This window comes from Carlito syrichta, unplaced genomic scaffold (assembly GCF_000164805.1).
Source record: "Carlito syrichta isolate Samal-C Ts95f unplaced genomic scaffold, Tarsius_syrichta-2.0.1 Scaffold308876, whole genome shotgun sequence".
In the NCBI taxonomy this organism is placed as follows: Eukaryota; Metazoa; Chordata; class Mammalia; order Primates; family Tarsiidae; genus Carlito; species Carlito syrichta.
The window spans coordinates 632,901-658,817 of NW_007252972.1; the positions used below are offsets into that span (position 1 = coordinate 632,901).

At 57.0% G+C, this 25,917-nt stretch overlaps 1 protein-coding gene and 1 long non-coding RNA gene across 3 annotated transcripts; one reads left to right on the forward strand and one right to left on the reverse strand.

The window, feature by feature from the left end:
* Positions 1-1,853: 1,853 nt before the first annotated feature.
* Positions 1,854-11,556, reverse strand: LOC103268726. Of its 2 annotated transcripts, none has more exons than XR_002482433.1 (2): positions 11,194-11,556; positions 1,854-1,935 (listed from the first exon to the last, which is right to left on the reverse strand). It is a non-coding gene; the product is annotated as an uncharacterized LOC103268726 (long non-coding RNA). The 2 variants fall into 2 exon arrangements; XR_002482434.1 differs by having other exon boundaries at positions 1,854-1,938.
* Positions 11,557-20,052: 8,496 nt separating this feature from the next.
* Positions 20,053-23,554, forward strand: ARC (activity regulated cytoskeleton associated protein). Its single transcript, XM_008066331.2, has 3 exons — positions 20,053-22,054; positions 22,296-22,440; positions 22,677-23,554. The coding sequence occupies exon 1, from the start codon at positions 20,264-20,266 to the stop codon at positions 21,446-21,448; it is 1,185 nt and encodes a 394-aa protein (XP_008064522.1). The 5' UTR covers positions 20,053-20,263; the 3' UTR covers positions 21,449-22,054; positions 22,296-22,440; positions 22,677-23,554.
* The last annotated feature ends 2,363 nt before the right edge of the window (positions 23,555-25,917 follow it).

Consider the following 25,917-nt stretch of genomic DNA (forward strand, 5'->3'; position numbering starts at 1 on the left):
TGGGAAAGAAACTTTGGAAGGCTCACCATGTGAACCTTGCTGGAACCAGCACATCAGAAGTGCTGGGTCCATTCTCACTCCACCCCTGCTCATCCCAGTCTCTGTTCCCTCATCTCCACCCTCAGAGAGCTCCTTCCCAGGAAGCAGCAGAGAAGGACACTGAAGCTCAAGGAGTGATGCTGCTCTGTGTCACACGAGAGGTGGCTTGGGGACAGGCCTCTGCCTCCCAGGAGTGGGGTCCCCCTCCTCTCCCCTCTGGTCCCTCCCTCTAGGTTCAGAGAGGGACAAGGCCCACCCCATCTACATAAGTACAGAGGAGCTAAGGAGAAGGAAGAAAATAGAGACATCCCCTCACTTGCGGGACACCAGACCCAGGCCATTTCTTCCCTTGGCCTGGATCTTGGGTTTTGTTTGCCTCTTCAGAGTTTTTGTCCCAGCTCTCAGAAACCCTCATGATTCTGGCTGTTCTTTGCAAAGAGGACCAACCTCCACTCCCTCCTTTCCCACCTGGATGCAGTCATTGTCCCTGCTGCTGGCATGGTGTGGGGGGCTGCTCTTGACTTGGGAGAATGAGCCGGATTTCCCTCCTGCTGAGTTCTCTCTCTCCTCTGACCACCATGAGTAGCCCAGACAACAACCAGTGAGGAGCTGAAGCCTTTGCCAACAGCTGTGTGAACAAGCTTAGACAGAGATGTCTTTAGTCCAGCTTCAGATGACACAGCCCCAGCAGGATTACAGCCTCAGAGAGACCCGGCCCTTCCAAATCTTTGAGCCACAGAAACAGAGAGGATACAAGGAGTTGTTGTCTTTGGGAGCTACTAAGTTCTGGGGTGATTTGTCACCCAGCAATGTATAACTTCGGCTGTATGGTACCCGCCCCCAGCTGTCGTGAGTGCCAGCTGGCACCAGCTCACTGCCTCCCTTTTCTTTGGAGATTTGCCCTCATCAGTGAGGGATGCTGTGCCCCTCCCCAGACCCACGGAGGCCACTGACCCACTGGCGCTGGGTTTGGAAGGTTGCCCTCGCCCCCAGGGAACCTCATGTGTTTCATTCTCCAGAGCCTCGGGTGAGACCAGCTGAAGTTAGCTTGACTGAAAAAACAAACGCTTGCCCAGTGCCTTCCCGAAAAAAGGCCTCATACTAGCTCTGCTTCCTGGCAGCCGGAGTGGCAAGGATGGCCGCTTTCAGCTGGGCTGACCATGGCTGCTCAGGGTCCGTGGGTCCGAGAGTGCTCCCCCAGGGCCTGCCTCTGAAATGGGGTCGGGAGGTGACTCCTCACAGGTCTCTCAGGTTTCTGCACATGGCCAGATTTGTTCTGTTCAGGGCTGGACCCTATGACCCCCCACATGGAGGCAAGTAGGGGGCGAGGAGCAGTGAGCCAGGCCTGAGCAGGACAACCTTGGCCAACATTTTTTAAGACTCAGGCCCAGCACAATTTTTCTGCCAGATCAAGAGGTGGGCTTCCCTGGGGAGGGAGCTCAGAGAGAGAGTGGGGAGAGGTGGGAGGCTTGGCCTCCCAACCTGGATTGCAGTTGGGAGCTAGGGTGCCAAGACATCTGGGCGGTGCTTCTGTGAGCCCCTATCCCTGGGTGCCTCTTCTCTGTGTTCAGCCGGCTCGCACCAAACTGGGGGTGCTGGCCTTGGGAGTTCTGGGTGCTAGGGCAGGTAGAAGGAGTGGGGAGATGGGGCTCCCTGCTCCCTTGGACACATGCCTACACCTCAGTTTTCCTCTCTGTGAGATGACTGGTGGGGGGCTGCCCAGTTTCCTTTCCCTGGTGTCCCAGTGCTCAGTGTGTTTGCCCCTCCCCAAGGCTGAGCTGTCCCCAAACCCCTAAGCTCTCAACACCTCCTACCTCTGATAAGGGCCATCTTCAACCATACGAGGAACTTCTCAACAACGGGGATGTGATGAGTCACCTCTGGACTTCCCAATGCCTGCTGTCACCAAAAGAAATCACCAAAAAAGAGTTGTTGAAAAAAAGAGATAAATCAATGTGACAAACTAGGAGTGCAGCAACGACTCTGATCCTCTCACTGAGGACATGGAAGGAGAGCTTCTATGCCCTGGGACCTCAGGCCTTCACAGACATTCCATCTCAGCCCAGAGCTATATTTTTTCCTTCCTCCCAGCTGGGACTCTTGACCCTTGCCTGCACTTAGGGGAAAGGCTCCATGGGACAGAATCTTCCAGGCTCACACAAATGTCCACTGCCCAGTCACCTTCCCTTCACCTACTCCTTAGCAGCTGCTCAGACTTTTTCCTGAAGCCCTCAGCAGCTCTAGTGATCCCTCTTTCTGGGCCACAGAGTCCTTAGGGCACACTGTTAAAGCCTCTAGAGGGCTGTGCCCCAGAGGTCTGCACATGTTGGATTCTGTGAAGACTGCAATTTGGGTATATCCGTCCTTGAGTGGGGAAGAGGTTAGGTGAGAAATGGATTGCTGGATGGAAGACTGGAAGGTTTATGGGTAGACAAGGTGGATGGGTCGAAGAACAAATGATACTGATCATGGTGTTAACAGTTATGCAATGGACTGGGCATGGTGAGAGGCCGAGGCGAGAGGACTACCTGAGCCCGTGGGTTTGAGTCCAACCTGGGCAACATGGTGAGACTTCATCTCTACAATAAACCAAAAAATCAGCAGGGCCTGGTACTGTGCGCCTGTAGTTCCAGCTACTTGGAAGGCTGAGGTGGAAGGATTGCCTGAGCCCAGCAGGTCAAGGCTGCGGTGGCCGGGAGCGGTCACTGCACTCCAGTCTGGGCGACAGAGTGAGACTCCAACTCAAAAAAAAAAAAAACCAGTTATATGATGATGAGTATAGCCATGATAGAGGTAGGAATTGGGTATGGAGAGCATCGGTGATGAAAGTGGTGAGGGTAGTAGCTGCGATGATAATGATGTTGATGGTGATAATAAAGATGTGAGGATGACAAAAAATGATGTTAATGAAGGTGATGATGGGAAAGGTGATCGTTCTAGGGATGATGCCGATAATCGTGACGGTTGTGATGACGTGGAGGTGGTACCGGTGGTAGCGATGATGGTGGTGATGATGGTGATGATATCACTATCCGTGATGCCGATGATGTTTCTGGTGCTGGTGATGATGGTGATATCACTGTCAAAGATACTGACGATAACGGTGAGGAGGATGATGATATCAGTGAAGATATCGATGGTACTGTTGATGTCGATGATGCTGGTGATGGTGATGATGATGGTGATGACGGTGATGACGGTGATGATGGTGTGGATGGTGATGATCACTATCAGTGACGGTGATGATGATAACAGTGAGGGTGATGACAGTAACCACCACCACGGTGATGTCAAGTGTGATGGATTGGGGGTGGTGATGAGGGTGTTTGTGCCAACACTGATATTGGTGATGGTGGTATTTGGTTTTGGTGGAGGCAATGAGGGTGTTGGCCAGGTGGATGTCACAGGTGGTAATGAGGATGGTGATCGTTGACTGTCGACTCTGGGCCCTGAGTGGACTGAGAACTCCTCCCAAAACTGGCCTAGCTGACTGTCCACAAACTTAGGCCTTGCCTCCTCCAAGCCCCTGTCCTAGGCATGGGCTGGCAGGGGAAATACTTCCAGTCTCTTATAGGCTGTGCACCTTGGAGGCTGTGGTATGTCCCTAGGCCCCTTGCCATCAGCCCAGAAAGAGACAAAGGCTAAGGGGCCAGCATGACTGTCTGCTTCAGTTTTCCTGTCTCTTTGTTTTCCCATAGGCCCTTAAGGGAGATAATGTGTTGTTGCCTCTGTCCAGAGCCATGTGGAGAAGAGGTATCAACTCCATTCCTGGTGTTCCACTTGTCCTCAGATTTTACACTGGGCGGGTGATGGGAGGGTAAAAAAAGGACACCATGGTTGAATGTGCCCATTGTCCATTGAAGAAAACTGAGGCCATAGAAGGGAAATGACCAGGTTGAGCCCAAAGCTGGGTCCCTGCCTCCAGGACCTCCCTGCCCCTAGAAGCTTCCTGCCCTCTGGGACTTGGGGTGAGCCGACCTGGCGTGACAGGCCCCTGCCCTGGCTGGGGAGTCACACTACTGGGTCCTGGACTTGTTTCTTCTTCTTCTTTCTGGGGACCCCTCCTGTCTCAGCCTCAGCAGCCTCACCTATAAGGCAGAGGTGGAGGTCAGTCATACACAGTGCTTCTGCAAGATAACTTTTCTTTTCTGTCTAACCCAACCAAAGATGGAAGAAGGAGGGTGGGAGGTGAGAGAGGGAAAGGAAGCCAGGAGAAAAGTCGAATGAGTAATTAGTTCTTTTGGGAAGTAGCTTGTGCTTGTAAGTCGTTACTCTATGAGAAAGAGATGCCATGCCAGTCTCCAGCAATGCAAGCATCTGCCCCTCCCATTTATTAATAAAGCAGTGCAGCAATGTCACTTGGCACTCTTCATAGACGTGCCGCTCTGCTGACTAATACTTTTTAGTTAGAAACAAAGACAAAAAAGCGTTGTCCTTGGGAAGCTTGAAAGGCGTGAATTTCACAAGGTTGAGCTGCTGCGGCCCACGGCTGCTCCCGGGTCTCGGGTTCCCTTGCCATCTGGAAGCTGGGCTCAGCCAGGACTGAGTGGTCCATATAGTTCTCTGGAAGTGCCCTTCATTTCTCCCACACCCTCTTGCCATTGCCACGTGCCTACCTTGGCCTGGGAGAAGCTTGATGGCCATGGAGTTTCTCAGTAGGAGACCCAGCCCAGGGCCAGTGCAAACCCACCTCGATGATAATCACCATAATCACGGCAGAGAGAGAGTTAACATTAAGCGTTAAGCGAGCACTTTCTGGGCCAGGCACTGCCAGATTTAATCCTCACTACTGCCTCTCAAGTGGGCGCTACTGTCATTGTTATGATTACTGCAGCACCGGCAGGTTCCCTATTGTTGTTCAGCTATTTCACGTTGAGAGGATTGAAACTCAGATGTCAGAGCACAAAACGTGTATTTCAGCAAATGCTTCACAATTCGTCAGACCCCCTCAGCTCTGATACTCACAGAAAGAGGAACTTTATTCTCCAGTAACAGAAATGTCTTTTCAGCTTGTTTGCAGAAACAGGTGCTAGAAGCCAGGCTCCTACAAGGGCATGCTCAAAAAACTTCTCAAAAGTGCCAAAGTCTTCCACGCCCCACCCTGGGTCCAAAAGCCACTCACCAGCTGTGGTTTCATCTGATCTTTAAAACAAAGTGGAATCTTCCAGAGACTTGGCAATAAGGCATGGTTTTGATCACTGGATCAGCTGACTATCACACCAGGATTCATGTACTCCTGGGAGACCCTTCAAGTGGCTGGAGTGTGAAGACAGGACTGCATGGACTGACAGCCCCACCCAATGCCTCCGGAGGCCTGGCAGCCAATATGTCACTCTAAAGGTTGTCGTGTTACTGGAAACAAAGGTCTGAATTGGAATATCCTGCCCTTTTTGTGGATTAGGAAAGTGGATTTAAAAGCACCCCCAAGGTCACATAGCCAATAATGACCACGATGGAATTTGAACCCAGAACTGTTTCCCTAAAAGTTCTTACCCCTCACCAGTAAAATCCGTTGCCAGCCAGAAAGCAACCTGGGGTTGGAGGTGATCATTTTGATAATAAAGATGGTGGCTGTGAGGGGGAGATGGCAATGGCTATGGTGTGGTAATGGTGATTAAGATCTCAGTGATGTCAGAATGTAATCACAGCACTTTGGGAGGCTGAAGCAAGTGGATAGCCTGAGCCTGTGGGTTTGAGACCAGCCCGGGCAACTTGGTGAGACCTCATCTCTACAATAAATCAAAAACTAGCTGTGCCTATGGTTCCAGCATGTGCCTATGGTTCCAGCGACTTGGAAGGTTGAGGCGGAAGGATCGCTGGAGCCCAGCAGGTTGACGCTGGGGTGGCCATGAGCGTGCCACTGCACTCAAGTCTGGGTGATGGAGTGAGACTCCAACTCAAAAAAAAGATGTTAATGATGACAGTGATGGTGGGTGGTGATAACAGTAATCGTGTGGGTGGTGGTGGAATGTGTTGTGTTGATGGGATGACAGTGAAGGTCACAGGCATGAGAATGGTAAGAGTGGAGTGGTAATTAGTATTGAGTTGGTGACAGCAGAGAGGTCATAGTTGTGGTGGTGACAGTAGGAGGTCACAGGTATTGTGTTGGTGATAGTGGGGAGGTCATGAATGTGGAGGTGGCAGCAGTGGGTAGGTCATGGCTATGGTGGGGGTGGTGACAAGGTGATCACAGGCATGGGGTAGTGACAGCAGAGTGGTCATTAGTATTGGGTTGGTGACAGCAGAGAGGTCCTAGCTGTGGTGGTGGTGACAGTGGGGCATCACAAGTATGGGGTGGTGATAGCGGAGAGCTCATGGGTATGGGGTGGTGACAGTGGGAGCTCATGGCTATAGTGTTGGTGATGGTGAAGAGGTCACAGGTATGAGGTGGTGACAGTGGAAAGTCATGGATATGGATATGGTGGTGATGGTGGTGGAGACAGTAGCAATGGTGACAGTGGTGATGATGGTTATGGTAGTTGTACTGGTGGATTGTAAAGGTGGTGATGAGGTGGTGATTTTGCTGGTGGTTATAGGACTGATGGGAGTAATGGTGGGGATGGCGAGGGTGTGGGAGGTGGTGATGATGTTGGGAGAGGTCATGGTTACAATGGTGGCTGTGGTGGGATGACAATAGTAGTATTTGTGGATGGAGATGTTGGCTACAGGAATGAAGGTGGGGTGGCAGTAATGGTGTAGGGTGGTGTGGCGCTTGTGATGATGGCTGTGGCGGTAGAAGAGGTGGTGGTGGCGAGGTGCTGGTTTTAGTGATGGTGGTGGTGTTGGATATGGTGGGAATGGGGATGATGCTGATGGCATGATGAAAGTGATGGTGATGAAGGTGGTGATGACTATGATAATAGTGGTGATGGTGATGGTAATGATAGTGATGGTGGTGGTGATGGGATATTGCTATTGCTGTTGGTGTGATGGGATTGTTATTGGTGATGGTGGTGGTAGTGATGGTGGGGATGGTAACGGTGGTGGTGGTGGTGGTGGTGATGGTGAGGTTGGTAATAGCAATAGTGGTGGTGGTGGTGATGGTGGTGGTGTTGATGATGGTGATGGTGGTGGTGGTGATGATGGGATATTGTTATTGCTGTTGGTGTGATGGGATTGTTGTTGGTGATGGTGGTGGTAGTGATGGTGGGGATGGTAATAGTGGTGGTGGTGGTGATGGTGATGATGGTGAGGTTGGTAATGGCGATAGTGGTGGTGGTGGTGATAGTGGTGGTGTTGATAGTGGTGATGATGGTAATGATGGTGGTGGTGATGATGTGGTAATGGTGGTGACGATGGGATATTGTTATTGTTGGTGGTGTAATGGTGTTGTTGGTGATGGTGGTGATGGCAGTGATGGTGATGGTGGTGGTGATGGTAGTAGTGGCGATGATAATGGTAGTAGTTATGATGGTGATGGTGTTGATGGTGGTGATGGTGGTGGTGATAGAGATGACGGTGTTGGTAGTGGCAGTATGGGAGGCTATGGTGCTGATGGCAGTTGGGATGGTGATGAGGGTGATGGTGGTAGATGTAGTGGTTTTGATGGTGATGGAGATGATGACTGGCAGTGTTTGGAGGAAGTGATTATGGCAACGATTATGGCTACTCTCCAATGAGATACTCAAAATTCAGAACAGAGCCTGAGCAGCTCCTGAGAGGGCATGCTCCTTGTTGAGAGGAGTGTCTGGCATCTGACCCCTCTCTACCTCACGTAGCACCTGGAGTCCACAGGCCTGCTGGAGAGGGCTCTCCAGGACACCTCCTCCCTCCCTTAGTCTCAGCCTCATTTCCCCAGTGGAGACACAGAGATCCTCATGGGCTCTTGAGACAGCCTTTTATTTTTATTTAGAATAATGCAGTCTCCTTGTAAGGTGGTTTGGCTATAAATCCAGGGCCCATTTTCCAGTTCGCTCCTCCTGGACAGCGGGAAACCTGGGAGATTAACGAGTCCTGGAGTGGCTCCTGCTTATGAAAATAGGGCAGTGGGAGCTGCAGTGGTGATGGGCCCTCTAGGGCCTTCCACCTCTGGCCTGAGCTGGCTCAGATGGGTCCTGAAGCTGGGCTGAGAGCCCAGAGCCTGTGTCTCCACCTTCTGCTCTGGTGGAAGTGCCTGGGCCCTGAGAACCTCTTGTCTGCCCCAAGTTGCCCATCTCCCCTTGTTCTCTCTGTTGTCTCTGGGCCTCTGCCCAGACTCTGGTTTGTCTGACCTCCACCCTGGGCTCTGCCAATCTCCCAGGCCCTGCCTAGACCCTGGAATGGGCCATTCTAGATTGGAGGGAGATAAGACCCCTTGCTAACTCCCCGCCATACCCAGCTGTGGGCGACAAAGCAGGTCATGGGGACATCTTGGGGATTCTAGGGTAGATGAGCACCCCTGAAGGGAGGGTGGGACCATGAGGTAAGGGGCGGACCTAGTTCAAAGCCCACAGTCCCTCAAGTGAATCTCCATGTTCTCAGCTCCCCAGGGAGGGCAGAAGGAAATCTGAGGCTTTTTAGCTCAGAAGGTTTTGCAAAAGAAAGAGTGCATTCCAGACAGGGGATCGGCCTCCAGAAGTGGGTCTGGGGCCTGAAGAGGCTGCTGGGAGGCTGTGGAAAAGCCCACATTACTGGTGCTCAGGAGGTGTGTTTCTGGGGTGGGGCACACATCCGAGGGTGGGCTGAAGCTGAAGGGGGCATCCCCCAGGGGCCGGAGACCTTCGCCTAGATCTTTGGGGATGTGGTGGGGGTGGTGGAAACAGTTGGCCCCCAAGGATGTGCCGACCCTCCTCCTCACCTGCTCCTTCTTCTCTCCTCTTGGGCCCATGATCTGCACCCCCGACCTCAGTCCGCATGTCCCCTGGAAAGGCCCGCCTTCCCCTCCTTCCCTGCTCCCTCTGGGGTGCAGCATGACCACAAGGTCCATGTCTGCAGGGAGGGTCAAGTGGCCAGATCCAGAGGGCATCAGGCCTGGAGACAGTGAGACATGGAGTGTAGCAGAGACACAGAGTCAGAGAGAGACAGAGAGGCAGGACAGAGGCACGGGCAGGGACAGAGAGTGAAAGATGGGGAAGAGCTAGAAAGACAGAGACAGAGACCCAGGGAAAAAGCAAGAGACAAAGTGAGACAGAAGACAGCCAGTAGGTGGCACCTGGGCCTCTAAGGCACATCTGGTCAGTCCAGGACACAGGCAGGGGTTCACGGTCTAGGAGAGCAGCTGAAGCTGCGACAGCCCCTTCAAGGGGGGACCCAATGGCTGTCCAGAAGTTCCAGGGCCCTTCTGAGCAAGGATGTCACCTGCAGAAAGACACCTGCACACAGGGCAGGCTCAGGCTACTGGCCAGGTGCCTGGTCCAGGATGGGGGCCCAAGCTGGCCAGCCATGACCAGAGTAGCCTCTGCCCCACTGTGTGTCCTGACCCAGACTGAACCGACAGCCCACCTTCCTCTGATGCCCCTGGTCCTTGTTTTAAGAGGGCTCATCCTCTGAAGTGCTACCTCTCTATCCAGGCCTAGATCCCTAGTATGACTCGGTTCAGGGAAGAAATAAATGCATTTTTAGAAGAATCCATGAAATTCAAGAAGCACAATGGGGCAACATGGAGGGCATGCATCCCATTATAGCCTGGCTGTGTACCCCTTCTCTGTGATCTGGCAATTCTTCACCCTTCAGGGTCACAGAGCTCTGCTAGCAGCAGAGAGGTGGGGAAGGGAGAGGAGACCTGCCCAGCCCCACTCCAGGGCATGAGAAAGGCTCAGTGGTCTGGGCAGGGGCTGACCCCATCCTGACCTTCCCTAACCCACCGTCCAGCTCCTCAGAGGCTCAGCACCAGCACATAGTGGGACAGGTGGGTGTCAGAGAGACAGATGCATTTCTTCCAGCCATCCCCCACCTCCAAGCTCTCCTAGTCTCCCCCAGGGCTCTGTGGCCCCCCTCAGGCAGCTCAGTCTGCTACACCCTCCCAGGCCCCAGGTTTGTCACCCTATGCATCCTAGGACCAAGAATGCAGCAGAAGGGTGTGGGCTCATGCCAGCCATGAGACATGTTGGCCCTGGTCCTGCCCATGTGGACCTGCCCTGGCCTCTGACCCAGGCTGAACCTCCCCAGCAGGCAACCCTCATGGTCAGCTGAAGAAGCTGAGGCTCAGAGGGTTTCCTGAGGAGCCCAGTCCCAGATCTTGATAGCGGCAAATGACAGGGACAGTAGGATAAGTACTGGTGACCTCAGAGCCAGGAGATTCTGGGTTCAAATCACTGTTCAGCCACTTACCATGGACCAGGTTCATGGGAAACCCCTTGTCTCATCTGTGCTTTAAAATGGGGTGATGGTGATTGCCTTCCCAGCTGTTCAGGGAGATACATGAGGGAGGGCCCCTCCATTTCTCCCACATGACCTCTGCTGTCACCTGCTTTTCCAGAGGGACCACAGAACAGTGGACCCTTCCACCCACATCCCAGGACCAAAAGGAGGACCCCAGTAGGAGGGACCGGTGGCATAATTATTGGATTCCTTTGTTCAAAAATCAGTAAAATAGCACAGCGTTAAGCCCAGCATGGGCCCTTCTAAACTCAGGGCCCTGTGTGACTGCCCAGGTCACCAGTCTTGCATTCCATCACATGTCCCTCCACTCACACTGAGTCTCACACAAGCGTGAGGCCCAGAGTTAGCTGATGGCGGCCCATAGAAGATATCCCATTAGGGACTGGAGCTAAGACCTGGGTGCTGAAGAGGCCTTGGCCCCGCAGATGCTGGGCTGAAGGAAGCACCTTCTGGGTGAGGCTGAGGATCGTGGATCAAGCTTGGTGCCTGGGAGGCCTGGAGTGGACAGGGAAGTACCCACACCCAGAAAATAGGAAGAGGTGGGAGAAGACTGGCCTGGGGCACCCAGGTCAGGAGGCCAGAAGAGAGACCTCAGGTGGCCTGTGGGAGCAGATGAGCTGGCCCAGTGGAGGCTAGTCGCTGAGAAGGACAGGGGTTTCTGGTCCCAGACCCCAGGGAGGGGAGGGAGGAGCCAGGAAATCGGGGAGGGGCTGCCAGCCAGACAAGAGTGGCGGGGACCAAAGGTCTCGAGGGGACCAGAAGGCAATGGACAAAGGGGACTCAAGCTCCGTGGTTTTTGCTGCCCCCAATAGAACAGGCCCCTGTGGGCCCCTCCCCCAGGAAGCCTTCCCTGACCTTCAGGATGGATGTTCGCATGGACTCAGGCCAGGTGAGGGTTGTCCACCGGTGGCAGTCGCTTCCCAAGCTGCTGCCCTCCAGGTCTCAGCATCTCCCTCATGGGATGGTGTTCAGCAGGGTGGTCAAGGTGATGGGGGAGCAGCTGTCCCAATTCCTGGTGTCAGCAGGTACTCAGTAAGCGATGACTGTCCCCATGTGTCAGCCCCACGCCAAGTCCTGCACAGAGCCTTCAGCCTGTGGAAGGCTCCCTGGGATTTTTTTCAGGAGCCAGAGGGGCTGTTGGGCAGGGCTGAGACCTCCTTGGGAGAGCAACATGCCCAGCCGCCCTGCCCTTGTGGGCCCAGCTCCATGGGAAGCAGGTAGACAGGGAAACCGAGGTCCAAGGAGTATAGTGACCTGCCAGGGTCACACACGAGCCGGCGACAGGGACAGCATGACCCTAGGCCTCTAGCCTCCCTGCCCGGGGCTCTGGCCATCGGGGCTGGGGCTGGGCTGGGGTCCCTTCGGGGCAGCCCCTCGGCGGGCAAGCGGGCAGGCAGGAGGGTGGCGCAGAGCTTGCCTGCGTGGGGAAGCTCCTCGCCGCGTCACAGCCAAGCTATTCTCAGTCTCTCTCCTTTTATGGCGCCGGAAGTGAGCTGCGGATGCTGGCAGCCTGGCTGGTGCTGGGGAGAGATTTAAATGGAGATGCAGAGAACAGCAGGAAAGTGGGGCCGCCAGGGCGGGGGTGGTGGGCTGTCCTGGGTGCCACCCCCTCTCTGGCACGGGTATCTTGAACCCCCAGCTCGGGGGCGTCTGGCCTTGGCCAGATGGCAGTGAATCGTCCATTCTGACTGAGGGGCAGCCACCCTCGGGGCTCCTGCAGCACGATCAAGGCCAGGTGGGCGTCTAGGGAGGCGGGGGGTGGGCACCCAGCCTGGTTGGGGACCCGGTGAGGTGGCTGGGGGTAGAGCCAGGCTCTAACTCCCTGGGACCAGACCCTAGTGGCTCCTGGTGAGACTTCCCCCCCTCAATACTGGCCACCCAGCTCTGGGGACTCCCAGCTGCTCCCTCTTCCCTGGCCCTCTAAATAGCCCTCAAACCTGGCCCTTTGCCTGGGTCACAGCAATTCCTGAAGCCGCTCCTCATCTGCCTGTCCTTCCCTGCCCCCACTGTCCTCCTTCCTCTCCACAGTCACTGGTTTGAGGCTGGCATCCTGGCTGAGGCAAAGCAGGCCCCCAGATTTATCCCTCCCCCATCTCCCCTGCCCTCCATGCTCTGCCCTTGATAAGCAGAGCCCAGAAGCCCAGATAGCCAACCTGCTGCCTCTTGACCCCCTGAGCTGTCCTCTTCACAAGGGTGTCCCTCCTCACCTCCCTGACACTGGCTTCACACAACTTGGGGGCTGGAGCATCTCTGACCGGGCAGTCACTGCAGGGCCAGAACCAGATTCCATGTGCCCGGAGCACACTCAGGACCTGCCCCAGAAGGTGTCCAAGGAGAAGCCTGGCTAAGTCAGGTCAGAAAGACACACCCCCATCGGCGCACACTCACACTTGTACACATGCTCACACTCACACATACGTATATTCACATGCTCATACACATGCTCATGTTCACACTCATACACACACATCTACGTGTTCACACACACTCATACACACTCCACTCATACAGTCACAAACTTGCACAGACACACAGGAAGACACCATTTGTGCTCAGGAGCTCCAAGAGGGGGCAAGGCACGCAGAAGACTCAATCAACATGGCACTGGGAGGCCAGGAAGCCTTCCTGTAGGCGATGACACTGGGTGCAGATTCAGACAACACTGAAAGGTGCCGGAAGTGAGCTGAGATGCTAGCAGCCTGGCTAGCACTGGGGAGAGATTTAAATGGAGATGCAGAGAGCAGCAGGAAACACTTGAAGTAAAGCTGAGTCTTTAGGTGTTAACACTGGGTTTGTTAATTGAACAGGGTTAGTGGGCAGTGGAGTGGACAGGGCATTCTGTGAGGAGGAAGCCTTGTGGTCACAGTGCCAGTCGCCTCTTTCTCACCTTCTACCATGCCACCCAAGTTGAGAAGGAACACAAATTTAGTTCAATCTGTCTGCTGTGTGACAAGGATTCTGGGCCAGAGGGGCTGAGTGATTTGCATGAGGTCGCACTGCGCCTCGAGTAGATGCGGGGTGGGAGGCACCTAGTTTCTCACCCGGAGCTCAGACCAGGCAGGAGCCACCCGCTGTGCTGAGGAGACACTTGCCAGGGGAAGGGTGCCCATGGACAGCCTTCTGGGCTTCAGCCCCCGGCCACTGTTCCTGCCATCACATCCGTCTCCTGGTGTGTGGGCCCAAGATCTGCACCTTCGATACCCAGATGGTCCCTCCTCCCTTGTCCCAGCTTGAGCAGGGTCAATCAGAGGGGGCCAGCCTGATCTCCCCCAAGACTCTCCAGAAGGAAACAGCTGTGGGTGTTCTTTGGGGAGCTCCAAGGAGCTGAGCAGGTCCCCACAGGTTACAAAGGGTGGTAGCCCAGCCTGCAGCACAGCCGAGGGCCACACTCAGTCAGGCATTCTCTGGGCCTGTGTGGGGGGCATGGTGAAGCCCTTCTATTTTATAGGGTGCTCTACACATCCTCGCACCCCACCTCCACCAGGAACATGACTCTGCCTGACCCAGTCCCTGCCAAGTCTGGCTCAGGAACTGTTTGTGGACTGAAGGACTAAATCACCTCATGGGGCTGAGCAGGAGAGGGATGGCTGAGACCAGGAAGGAGTGGGGCCTGAGACAACTTACTTATGGTCACACAGGACATGAAAGAGTCCATGGGACATCCCTGGGAGCCAGAAGTTCTCTTCCAGACCCCAGACACACTTCCTGCCCTGGCTCTGGCCTTCCTTGCTGTGTGACAGGCAAGTCCCTGTCCCTCTCCGGGTCTTGATTTTCCCCATGTGGATAGCAGCTGGGGCTGTGTTGGTAAGGAATACGTGCCTTTTGAGGATGGGTCTCCCACCACCCCGGTGTCCTTGTCTGCCCATGGTAAGTGGAGGTCTGGGTTCTGACAAGCCTCCCAGACCAGAGGGGACGCCTGCAGGGCAGCGCAGCTGTGCCAGGATTGTCGGAAAAATACAAAACTTTCCTTGGAGGCTGGACCAGGAGGTGCTGAGGCAGGAGGCAGGAAGGAGAAGGGAGGAGGGAGGAGGGAGGAGGGTCTGGTGTGTGGGGGCCCGGAACGAACAGGCTGACTGTTCCAGGGACAGGGATGCAGCAGCACAGAGCCTGCCAAACCGGGAGAAGAGGAAGGAAGGAAGAAGAGAGGGAGGGAGGGGGCCCAGAAAGAAAATGTTCTGGCACCTTCAAGGGCCTGGGGAGGCTGCAGAGGGAGAGGGAGCTTTGAGTCCCCTCGGCCTGCCAGCGCCTCTGACTCCCATTGGCCTCAAGGCCATGGCTTTGGTCCCCTGCACCAGCGTTCGAGCCACCCCACGTCTCCGGGTCTATCCTGGCCCTTGGTGCTACCTTAGGAGCTGTGCCCAGCACTGATGGGGTCTCCCAAGACCCCTGCTCTATTCCAACCAAGCCCACTCCAGGGACCTCTCAGAGACTGGCCACAGCAGTGCTGAGGCTGGGGGATCAGGCAGGTGGCTTCACGTACAGCACCCCACCTCTGTCACTTGCCCACTCAGCAGCCTGAGGCAGGTTCCCCCACCTCTAGGACTTCTGTGGAAGCCAGAGTGAGGGTGTCTCCTCAAGCAGCCAAGTGGGACAGTCTCATTCTGGCCTCTCTGCCTCTTCATTTTCCCACTTCAGTTCTTTTTCCTCCTTTGTTTTTTGTTCTCAGTCTCAGCCCTAACCCGCTGCGCATCCCCCATGCTTGGAGGGAGGGGTCTTACCCTCCAGCTCTGGTCTCTGCTTCTCCTGGCCCCCATCCCCACTGGAGGTGGCCCCACAGAGCAGGGACTGTGGGGAGGCAGGGCCAGCAGGAGGATGCAGGTGTCCTCCCAGATGCCTGGACCCAGATCCACCCTCTGCCAGCTGCCCCCCCACCACAGCAGGACAGACACCCGGGGCTCCAGCGCCAGCTCAGCCTTAGGAGGCAGATGGGGTGGAGATGCCCCCAGATCCCCTCTTCTGAAGAACTGAGGATGGGGCTCACCTTCCCACCTCTCAAGTCTTAGAAGTGACACTGACAAGGGGGTCCCTGTAGGATGAGTTGGGAGAATGCTTGGGCTGGACCAGGTGGGTAAGAGAACAGGGATGAGGCTCCTGGGGCCCCAGCAGCTCCTTGCTGGCCCTGAGCCTCACTGGACACCCAGGCCCTGGCACTGTCACCCCACTTTACAGATGGAATGTTGAGGCTCAGGTGAACAACTGCCAAATGTTTCCTGACTCAAAAGAGATGAGACAGGTCCATTACTTCATTAGTTTCTCAAACCCTTGCTGATGGCTGCTCTGGGTCGGGCCCTGCTCAAGACTCAGGTGGTTCGGCTGTGAGCACACAGACACGGTGCCACCCGCCCTGGGATAGAGTGGTGTGGGGGAGTCACCGAGGCTGGGAGGCTTGGAAAGCCCTGCCCTGTGCTTAGGAGGAAGAAGTAACAGGAAGAGAGAACACCTGAGTACGAGCCCAGCCCAAGAGCCCAGTGGCGGGTAAGGGGACTGGGAACAGGTTGTGGGTTGAGGTCAGAGGTCAGCAGCTTCAGCAGCCTGAAGACTCTTGAGCCAGACATCAAAGGACACCTGGCGTGAGAGGATGGACGAGAGGCTGTCCATCAAGAAATCTAGTCAAGGCACCTGGCCCTGCAGTGGCACAGGGTCAGCCTGGCCTTTCTCTCCCAGAGAAAGGTAACTGTGTCCCGAGTGTGAGCTCTGTGGGAATTACCACAGAGTCTCCCAGCACCCCCACCTTCACTGAACCAGGATGGTAGCCACACAGCCCAGACCAAAGGGTAGCAGCATGAGCCCTGGAGTACACGCTGAATGATGGGAGTGGGTTGTGTGTGTGTGTGCGTGCTTGCATTTGCGTGTGCACGCAAGTCTGTGCATGTGAGCAAGGGGATGTGTGCTTCACCCCTCTAAAGGAGCCTGTGCTCACTCTGGCTGCTGAGTAGTGTTCATTGCCAACACCCTGGGAGATGAGCAGGGTCAGCAGAGAGGGAGCAGCATGGCTCCCAGGTCAGCAGTCTCCCCCCATCCCCCCACCCCGAGAACACACCTGGCAGCCTGTAACGTGGTGTGAGTCAGTCAGAGCTGTGCCGGCCTGTGGGCCTGGTGGGAAAGAGTGGAAACCCTACACTCACAACCAGGCAGGGGCAGCTGAGTGTGCCCCCAGAAGGAGACCAGGGAGGTGCAGGCAGGAGGCTCAGGACACAGTTACCTTGCTGAGCAGGTTCCCCACACACCTCTGGGGGCCCAGGCGGTGGGGAATAGAGGGTCAGCATGAATGGGTCCCCAGAGGCCAGTGTGAGCTCTGTGGGAATTATCACAGTGTCGTCTTGAGGGGTGGGGGGGACTCACGACTCCCAGGGCCTGAACAGGAAGGTTAGAGACTGGGGCATGGGGCTCCCTGAGATTCTGCATTTGGGAGGGAGACCCATCTAGAAACAGGCATCTTAGCATCTTAGTCAGAACCTGGGAGAACTGTTTGAGCCAGGGCCTACTGGGATCTCAGCCTCGGGCTGACTCGGGTCACCAGGCCCGCCCCCACTCCCCTGAAGGACCCCTCCTTTTTGGGCAGGTGAGGCCTCAGAGCTGTCAGGCCCCTACAGCAGCAGACCAGCTTGGCTCTAAGAGCGGGAGTCCCCCAGGCCCTCCTCCTACCTGCATAGACCCAGCCCCCCACCACCTCCATCTGCCCTTCCCCAGCCTGCAACCCTGGGCCATCCTGCTCTGGGTGAAGCTGGGAACTGGGGGCCTGACGCTCACCTCAGCTTGCCAGGGAATGGGCAAGAGTGGGAGTGGGCTGGAGAAAAGGGCCGGGCAAACCCCTGTTATAAGAGGTCCATCCCCACCTCAGGCAGCAGGGAACCAGCCTGGCCTCTTTTTTCAAGGCTCCAGTGCGGGGGTTCGGTGAGGGCTTCTGGAGCGATAATTGGGCAGCGATTAAGTGTTCCGGCAGTGGCTGTTGCCTGTCACTTGTCAGCTCAAGCGTGTGCTCACAGCCTCTGTGCAGACCCTGCTGGGCAGGGGTAGGGAAGGGGGGTTCCATGTGATCCACACCCCCATCTACCCTTGTGTTGTCCAGAACAGGCCCCGTGATCTCTCATGGCCACATGGTCTTGACTGGCAACCTCACCTTTGTCTCTCTCCTTAGGGAAGCAGGGGTGGTCAGGGACCCATGGCACTGGGCACCAGGAATCCTCACCAAGAAGTCTGGCTCATGCCCAGCCCTGCCCTGCTGGCTGGGGCCCTTGGGAGCTGGTCCCCCTTCTCTAGGCCTGGCTCCCCAGACAGGGGCTGGTGCTGGCCTTCCAGACCCAGGGAGCAGTGCCAGCTCATGCTGTCGTCCCCAGGTTACAATTTTCAAACTTAGCTCACGCATCCCCCCCCAGTCCCATCTCCTCTTCAGCTTCCCCCTCCCCCAAGTCCTGTTAGTTGCAGCTGCCTCAGGTGGGGGTGAGGGGGATGCTGGAGGCCACTGCTGGCCAGAGGCCTGAGCAGAGTGCCCTGGCTGGGGCCAATAGCCAGTCAGGCGACTCAGTACCACAAGGGCTTGTAAACTATGGTGGTGGTAGGGGATGGGGGGCTGGTCCCTGGTCACTAAAGTGCTGGCTCTCACAATGGACACATATGGTCAGTGCACCATTCCTCAGACCAGCACTTTCAGGCTCAGACCCAGGCTCACTCCAGGCTCATGCAGACCTGCAGTGGCCGGGATGCTTGCTGACCAGGTGCTGGGCATCTCACAGTACATACACCCTGCCTGTAGCCTCCTCTGCCTGGGATTCCACAGTGGGAACAGTGGGAGGGCTCTGGGTTGGTCCCTGCGCTGGCGGCTTCTCTGCCTGTCTCCCCCTCCCAGCTCTGAGGTGCCCCTCCGCCTCCCTTCTCTGTCCACCCACTTGCCTTTAATTAGAAATGCCAGGAGAGCCATTTTTGGGGGATTTTTGCCAGAAAGACATTCCCCCCAAGGGCGGAAGGAAGAAGACAGACTGGCTCTGAGGGGAGAGGACTCCCTGGGAGAGCAGAGAGGAAGGGGGCTCCCAGGGTGGACAGGGAGCAGGATTCCAAGGAATGTGGGCACCTGTGCTCCCAGTGTGTGAATAAGACAGAGGAGGCTGGGGGAACTGGGGGTGGGGGTGGGGCGGCTGGTGTAGCGGGGTATGAGTGTAGGGCTGTGAGTGGGGGGTATGAGTGTGTATGTAGGGCTGTGAGTGGGGGATATGAGTGTGTATGTAGGGCTGTGAGTGGGGGGTATGAGTGTGCATGTGGGAGTATGAGTGTCGGGGAATATGAGTGTGCAGCTTTGTGTGTGTGTACGTGTATGTCTGAGAGGGAAGGGGCACTGGCAGTGAGGGACAAGGTGTCTTGACTGTCAGTGATTGTGGGTGTGCCTCTGGATGTGGGGAACAGACATCTGAGGACCCCATTCCCGACCAGCCTGCATGAGAGTAACCCAGGAACAGCGTCCCTCTGCCGCTACCAGGTTGCCAGGCAGGCAGAGGGGGCCTCCCTCCCTAGGGAATCTCAGCTTCCGGAGCCCCGATCCTTATATGGTCCTTTGCTTTCCTAGGCTCTCCTGACTGCACTGCGTTGCTGCCACCTCTTTCCGTCTCTCTCCTCCCTCCTCCCTCCTCCCTCCTCCCTCCTCTCCTCTTCTCTCCCCTCCCCTCTCCTCTCTCCTTTTTTTCCTCCTTCCCTCTCCCTCTTTCCTTCCCTCCTCCTCCCTTCTCCATCTTCTTAGAAGTCTTGGAGCTTCTGACTAGGCTCCAGAGATTCAGGGCCCAGTTTTCTTCTGTGGGCTGAATGACACCTTCATCCCTGTAGCGCCCTCCCCCCTACCCCCAGGTAGCCACAGCCAGATTTTCCTGGAAACACAGAGGTCTTGGGACTCACCAAAGACCTGAGCGCAGGGGCATCGGGCAGTCCTGTTCAGCCATTGCCGCAGGGACAGGTGTCACACATTCACATCAAGGCCAGGTGTCCAGATAGAGAGCCTCAGCCAGGCAGCATGTCCCACGCACAGAGCACAGAGCACCAGCCCAAGCCCAGGATTTAAGTCCTGGAGGCAGGGGTGGGCAGGAGCTCAAAGTCACATCTAGGAACGCACACCCTTGTGTAGACTCACTGAACCCCTCAGTCCAGGGTAAGGGGGTGTGATGGGGGACGGTGCTTGCCAGGGCTTGACTGAACATCCTGCAAAACCAGAGGGGGCTAGACCAGGGGCAGTGAGGACTCAGGAGATCGGTGTCCAGCTCCCCCCACACTACCCTCTCAGGAAAGGGAGAGGCTAGTGGCGAGGAGGAAGTTGAGCATGAGACCCTGGGGGCGGCGGGGGGAGGGCAGGCGGTAACCGGATAACCTGCCTGGGTTGCCCGTTCCTGGCTCCCCAGAGCTAGTGAGGGGGGGGCGTTGGCTGCACAGTCTCTCCTGTCCCCGCAGGCTGAATGAGTCCAACCATCGGGGTGGGAGGTGCAGCGCGCGCGGAGGGATTAGTCACCCCGGGTCCGGCCATGTGTGCAGGGGGCGGGCCCTGCCTCCGAGCCGCGGGGAGGGCGCGAGTGGGCGCGGGAGGCGGGGCCTGCAAGGGCGCGGGCGGGGCGCTGGCGGGGAGCCTGCGGTTGGGCCAATGAGAGCCGGGGCTCGGCGAGGGGTCCGCCCACGGGCCGCTCTGGCGGCATAAAGAGCCGGCGGCTGCGGCTGAGCGCAGAGCACTGGCGCTGAGTCCGCCCTTAGCAGCCGCTGCCGAGTAGGACCTGCCGCCGGGCGCTCTCTGCCGGCCCCACCTCCGGTCCCACTGCGACAGACACACGCTCCGGGCAGCTCCAACGCGGACCCTCCGACGCAGGCCTCGGGGCACCGCCGGCCGCCAGCGCTCTCCCTCCGTCCGCCCCAAGAAGAGTTTGCCGCCTGTCCGGAGCGCCCGGCCACCTGAGCGCAGATGGAGCTGGACCACATGACGAGCGGGGGGCTCCACGCCTACCCCGGGCCGCGGGGCGGGCCGGCGGCCAAGCCCAACGTGATCCTGCAGATAGGTAAGTGCCGGGCCGAGATGCTGGAGCACGTGCGGAGGACCCACCGGCACCTGCTGACGGAGGTGTCCAAGCAGGTGGAGCGTGAACTGAAGGGGCTGCACAGGTCGGTGGGCAAGCTGGAGAACAACCTGGACGGCTACGTGCCCACGGGCGATTCGCAGCGCTGGAAGAAGTCCATCAAGGCCTGCCTGTACCGCTGCCAGGAGACCATCGCCAACCTGGAGCGCTGGGTCAAGCGCGAGATGCACGTGTGGCGGGAGGTGTTCTACCGCCTGGAGCGCTGGGCCGACCGCCTGGAGTCCATGGGCGGCAAGTACCCGGTGGGCAGCGAGCCAGCCCGCCACACCGTCTCCGTGGGCGTGGGGGGTCCCGAGAGCTACGAGGCCGATGGCTACGACTACACGGTCAGCCCCTATGCCATCACGCCGCCGCCTGCTGCCGGGGAGCTGCCCGGCCAGGAGCCAGCTGAGGCCCAGCAGTACCAGCCGTGGGTGCAGGGCGAAGATGGGCAGCCCAGCCCTGGCGTGGACACACAGATCTTCGAGGACCCTCGGGAGTTCCTGAGCCACCTGGAAGAGTACCTGCGACAGGTGGGTGGCACCGAGGAGTACTGGCTGTCGCAGATCCAGAACCACATGAATGGGCCTGCCAAGAAGTGGTGGGAGTTCAAGCAGGGCTCGGTGAAGAACTGGGTGGAGTTCAAGAAAGAGTTCCTGCAGTATAGCGAAGGCACCCTATCTCGGGAGGCCATCCAGCGTGAGTTGGACCTGCCGCAGAAGCAGGGTGAGCCACTGGACCAGTTCCTGTGGCGCAAGCGGGACCTGTACCAGACCCTCTACGTGGACGCCGAGGAAGAGGAGATCATCCAGTACGTGGTGGGCACCCTGCAGCCCAAGCTCAAGCGCTTCCTGCGCCACCCATTGCCCAAGACCCTGGAGCAGCTCATCCAGAGGGGCATGGAGGTGCAGGACGGCCTGGAGCAGGCATCAGAGCCGGCAGGCCCCCATCCCCCTGCTGAGGATGAGGCCGAGGCTGTCACACCTGCCCTCACCAACGAGTCCGTAGCCAGTGATCGGACCCAGCCCGAATAGAGGGTAGCCCGGAGCCCCCAGCCTGCCCACCACACCCAGCCCGTGGCCTTTGCCAACAAGGACTTTTGAGCTGGGGTTGACTCCTGCAAGAGAATCCCAGGGTCAGCTGGGCAACTCCTTTGTGCTCCTGGTCCAACTCGCACAGACTCATGTTATTCAGATGTGGGCAATGCCTCAAATGGCAAAAGAGTCCCTCTCCCCTACAGGGCTCCTGCCGCCCCCTCCCCTCCGTCTGTCTTCCTGGCCTGGGCCCATCCTCCACACAATCAGGCCATCATAGAATGCCCCAGTCTCCTCATTCTGCTACAACTCCTGGGCCCGCTGGACACTCAGAAAACCAAGTGTCTGTTGAGCATGGGCCAGCGGCCACCAAGCTCACAGGATGCCCCAGAGCAGAAGCTAAGGCAGAACCAGTGCAGAGGGAAACTTGACTTCCAGTGACGACGCACTCTCCTGGAATCCCCAGAACCAGCTGGCACCCTCCTCGCCTCCCAGGACAGCTGGTCAGCCTCAAGCAGCCTGGCTTCCTCCTCCCAGGCCAGAGCTGAAGCCCCACATGCAGAAGCAGCAACAGACCTGACATCCCAGTGCCTCCTGGCCACTCAGGTGAGCCTCCGCCCCATGGCTCCACCCGGGGGGCATCTTAGAGCTGGCAGGGCACAGAGGCCATTTTTCAGGAGAGCCCAAGGAGACTCAGAGGTGTCCCCAGCAAGTTAGATACAGGGAAGGGGTAGGGGTGGCAGGAGAGGAGGGGGGAAGAGCAGAGGGGCCTTAGGGAAGAATGAGAGGGGGCTGTAGGAGTTTGCTGAGCCAGCTCTCACATAGATCTATACTCTCTCTCCGCCAGCACCAGTGATTCACGCCAGCCTGGAGAGGGATCGGAGCTCGGCTCCATGACTCACCCGTGGCAGGCGAAGGGTCCCAGAGGAGCTGAGTCCTCAAATCCGGCTGAGGCAGCAGCCGACACCCTTGGAGCCAGGAGATGACAACAGGTAACACTCAAACCCTGTTCCTCAGCTGTCCTGACCAAATGAGTTCCTCCCCAGGCCCCCAAATCCTCCAAGCTCCAGGGCATTCTCTACACTCTGGGCAAGCTGAGCGGCTCACTTGGGGTCCTAGGGCTTCCACCCTGAGAGAGCAGCTCCCTCTGCCATTTCCAGCCCCTCCCTGTAGAGCTCTGGCTGCTGTCCCACTAGTGCCCTGACCGTCCTGTTTCTTCGACTTTCAGGTCTCAAGGCTCCCACAGAGTCTTTGCTGCTATGCCTGGCACCTCCCCGCCCTCTCATCTTTTAAGCTGTCTGCACAGGAGGAGAATACCCCAGACAGCCCAGGGAGGGGAACTGCAGAGAAAAGGCCACTGTGGCAGAAGGCAGCGCCCCCAGTTCGGCCCCAAGAGCTGACGGGGTTGACAAGCCAGTGTGCGGGCCAGGGCCTGCCACTAAGCCCGCCCCGCTGGCCACCAGCTGCCCGCCCCCAGAGCCACTGCAGCCAGAGTTGGAGATTGGTCGCCTTGGGCCATACCTCCCTCCCAGCAGGAGAAGCCCTGCCCGCTGCGTGCTCATCTCTGCCAGAGCCTTTCACCAGCCCTGAGGCTGGAGCCAGCCCCTGCTCCGGCCCAGAGACCCGAAACCCAACCCCAGGAGATCCCAGAAGCCTTTGCTCCTGGGGCTGTTCTAGGCACACTGCCCTGCCTGGTGTTGTCCAGGGCTGGACCCCCATCCCTGCCACAGCACCAACAACCTGGTGCTGGCAGTCTACTCACACCTGCCGCCTGAGGAGGCCCTGGTTGGGGGTTCTGCCTTCTTCCTTGTCCGCTGGGGTTTCCAAATTCTGAAGTACCATCTCTGCAGATCACCCCGACAGGTTCTGCGCCCTACCAGTCCCCCAGATTTTATTTTTGCACATAAGCCATAACCTACACTCAAAGGCTGCAGGGAAGCCCTGGGGCTTGGGGAGACCCCAGGAACCTCAAGAGGGTGTGGTCACCTCCCCCCAACACACAGACCGGGCCTTAAATGTCTACCCAGGCCATGTACACTCTGCCATCTTACCCTGAAGACAGACTCTTTTTGTAAGATTTTGTTAATAAAACAATGAAACTTCTCAGAGCGTTTGTGTTGCTGTTTCTCTGCTGACTTGGGCTGGGCTGGAGTGGAACTGCAGAGTGGGGCCTCCCAGCCTAAAGAGACCCTGGAGCCCCAGTGGATGACATGAGTGGTCTCTGGGGGCTTGGGGAAGCACTGCCCATTGTCCTGAAGAGCAGCCTCCATCAGGGTCCTGGACCCTCAGGCTGGAAGCACCCTAAGGTGTCCATCCCCACATATCCCCCTGTGGCCCACCAGGCCTGGCTTAGCCCCACCCTCAGGCCTGAAGCAGCCATCGGTGGGGTGAAGGCTGACAGGGGGAGCCCTTATTCATGCTGAGCTGGGGCTTGTCCCTCTGTAAGTCCTGCCAGGGCATGGAGGGTGAGTGGGGGACTCTACTACCAGGTCTTGGCCCACACAGCCTTCTCAGGCTCTGGAGCCCAGAGAACCTGGTCAGTGCAGGAGGCCAGCTGGGAGAGAACACTGAGCAGTCCTGGCTACAGGATAATGAACTTGGTCTTTCTGAGCCAGGATGGTTTCCTCATCTGCAAAACAAGGTGAACCATCTCTAGTGTTATCCATGTGTGGGCTCAAGGACTTAGAAATGGGGGTACTCACTGCCCTGTGGGAGGTCAGCTTACTCTGCCTTTGTATAAGGGGATGGAAAGATGGCCTGGGGTTGACTCAAGATCCTATACCCATCAGTGTAAATGAAAAGCAGGACAGATAGGGAGAGATTAATTGCAAGGAACTGTCTTTCTCAATTGTGAGGGCCACTTTAAAATCTACCGGGCAGGCCAGAACACTGTGGTGCGGGCTGAAGCTGGCATCCACAGGTGGTGTTTTTTCTCCATCAGGGGAACCCCAGCTCTGCTCTTACAGCCTTTCAACTGATAAAGGCAGGACCACTCAGTTACCCAGAATGAGTTTCCTTGTGGTCAGACGATGGGTTTTACATGCACCTACAGCCTACCCTCAGAGCTAGGTTAAAGTTTGATTCTATGGCTGAGGATGGCACTCTGGTCAGAAGGACCCTCACAGCCACCGTGGTCATTCGCAGGTGGAGGGTCCCGCCCCTCAGGTGGGGTTGGGGTTGTTCTGCTTTCTGGCTGGTCCTGGACCAAGATGTGGGGGCAGCCGGGGGCGGCACTAGCCCAGCCCAGTTCAGCCTGGGGAGTTCTACACCTGTGGGCTCAACACCTCCTGGCTCCTGCCACTGTGAGGAGGCCTGGGGAGGGCAGGAAGCAAGAGGAGAATGAGCAGAGAGAGCCACCTGCTGCCAGGAAATGTCGTCACCCTCTTTGCGCAGAGCGGGTGGCGGCCCTGAGCATGGCACTCGGTGATGAAAGGGCCGCCTCCACCCTATTATTCTCTTGTATTTCTTTTAAATAATGAAACTGCTGAAAGAATAGGGAGAGGAAATTGGCAGGAACAGGAGGCTGGGACACCACGGTGCTCCTGAGAGGCAGTAATTTCTCTTGGAAATACTACCTCTCGCATGAAAAGCTGGAAGCCGTAGATGGTTTTTTTTCCTTTTAATAAGGAAACACTTAAAGTAATTTGAGATGCTGCTCTGTGTCAGTGTGTTCCCAATTTCCCTGGAGGGCCAAGTGGAGCAGGGAGGCACAGGACGGAGAGGCTGAGACTCACCATAGATACCATGAACCCCACAGCCCAGGCCCTCTGAATGGGAGGTCCCCTGATATGGGCTCCCCCTCATTCCATTCCCCACCGCCACTGCACCCACCCATCCAGGTATCATAGACTACTCCGTCTCACTTCTTCATGTAGAGTGGGGACACTAAAGCACCTGGAGGAGCTGTGTTTGCCTCAGTTTTGGGAGCAGAATTAGGCCTGGGGGCAGGGATATCCAGGAAGCCCGTAGGGGCTCATCCTGCAGATCCAGATCTTTGAGTCAGCGGGGCACAGGTTCAAATCGCAGGGTCGCCATACGCTTGTAGTCCCCTTTTTATTCATCAAGCTCACGTCACAGAGCTGGTGTGAGGGTGAGACGGCAGGCGCCAGGCTACGTAGGTGCTTGGGACATCCCCCTCTGGTGCCTCAAGCCTCAGCCGAGATTAGGTCTCCCTTATATCAGCAAGGTTACTATTGAGTGCTGACCATTGCCTCTGGGGGTGAAGAAACCCCAACAAACCAAGAAAGCCATGGGTTTAGGAGTGTGTATGAGTCAATATAAGGTAAGGTTGCTGTAACAAACAGGTTCAACAAATGCAGGGTTATCTCTCAAGTAAGCATGCAGTGGGTGGCTGGGCTTCACCTGCCTATTCAGGACCTTCCAAGTTCCTTACCACCTCGGGTACTATCTTTTTCTGCTAATGGAAGCCAGGGTCTGTGGTTGCCAGCTTGCTGCCCACAGGAAGGGGC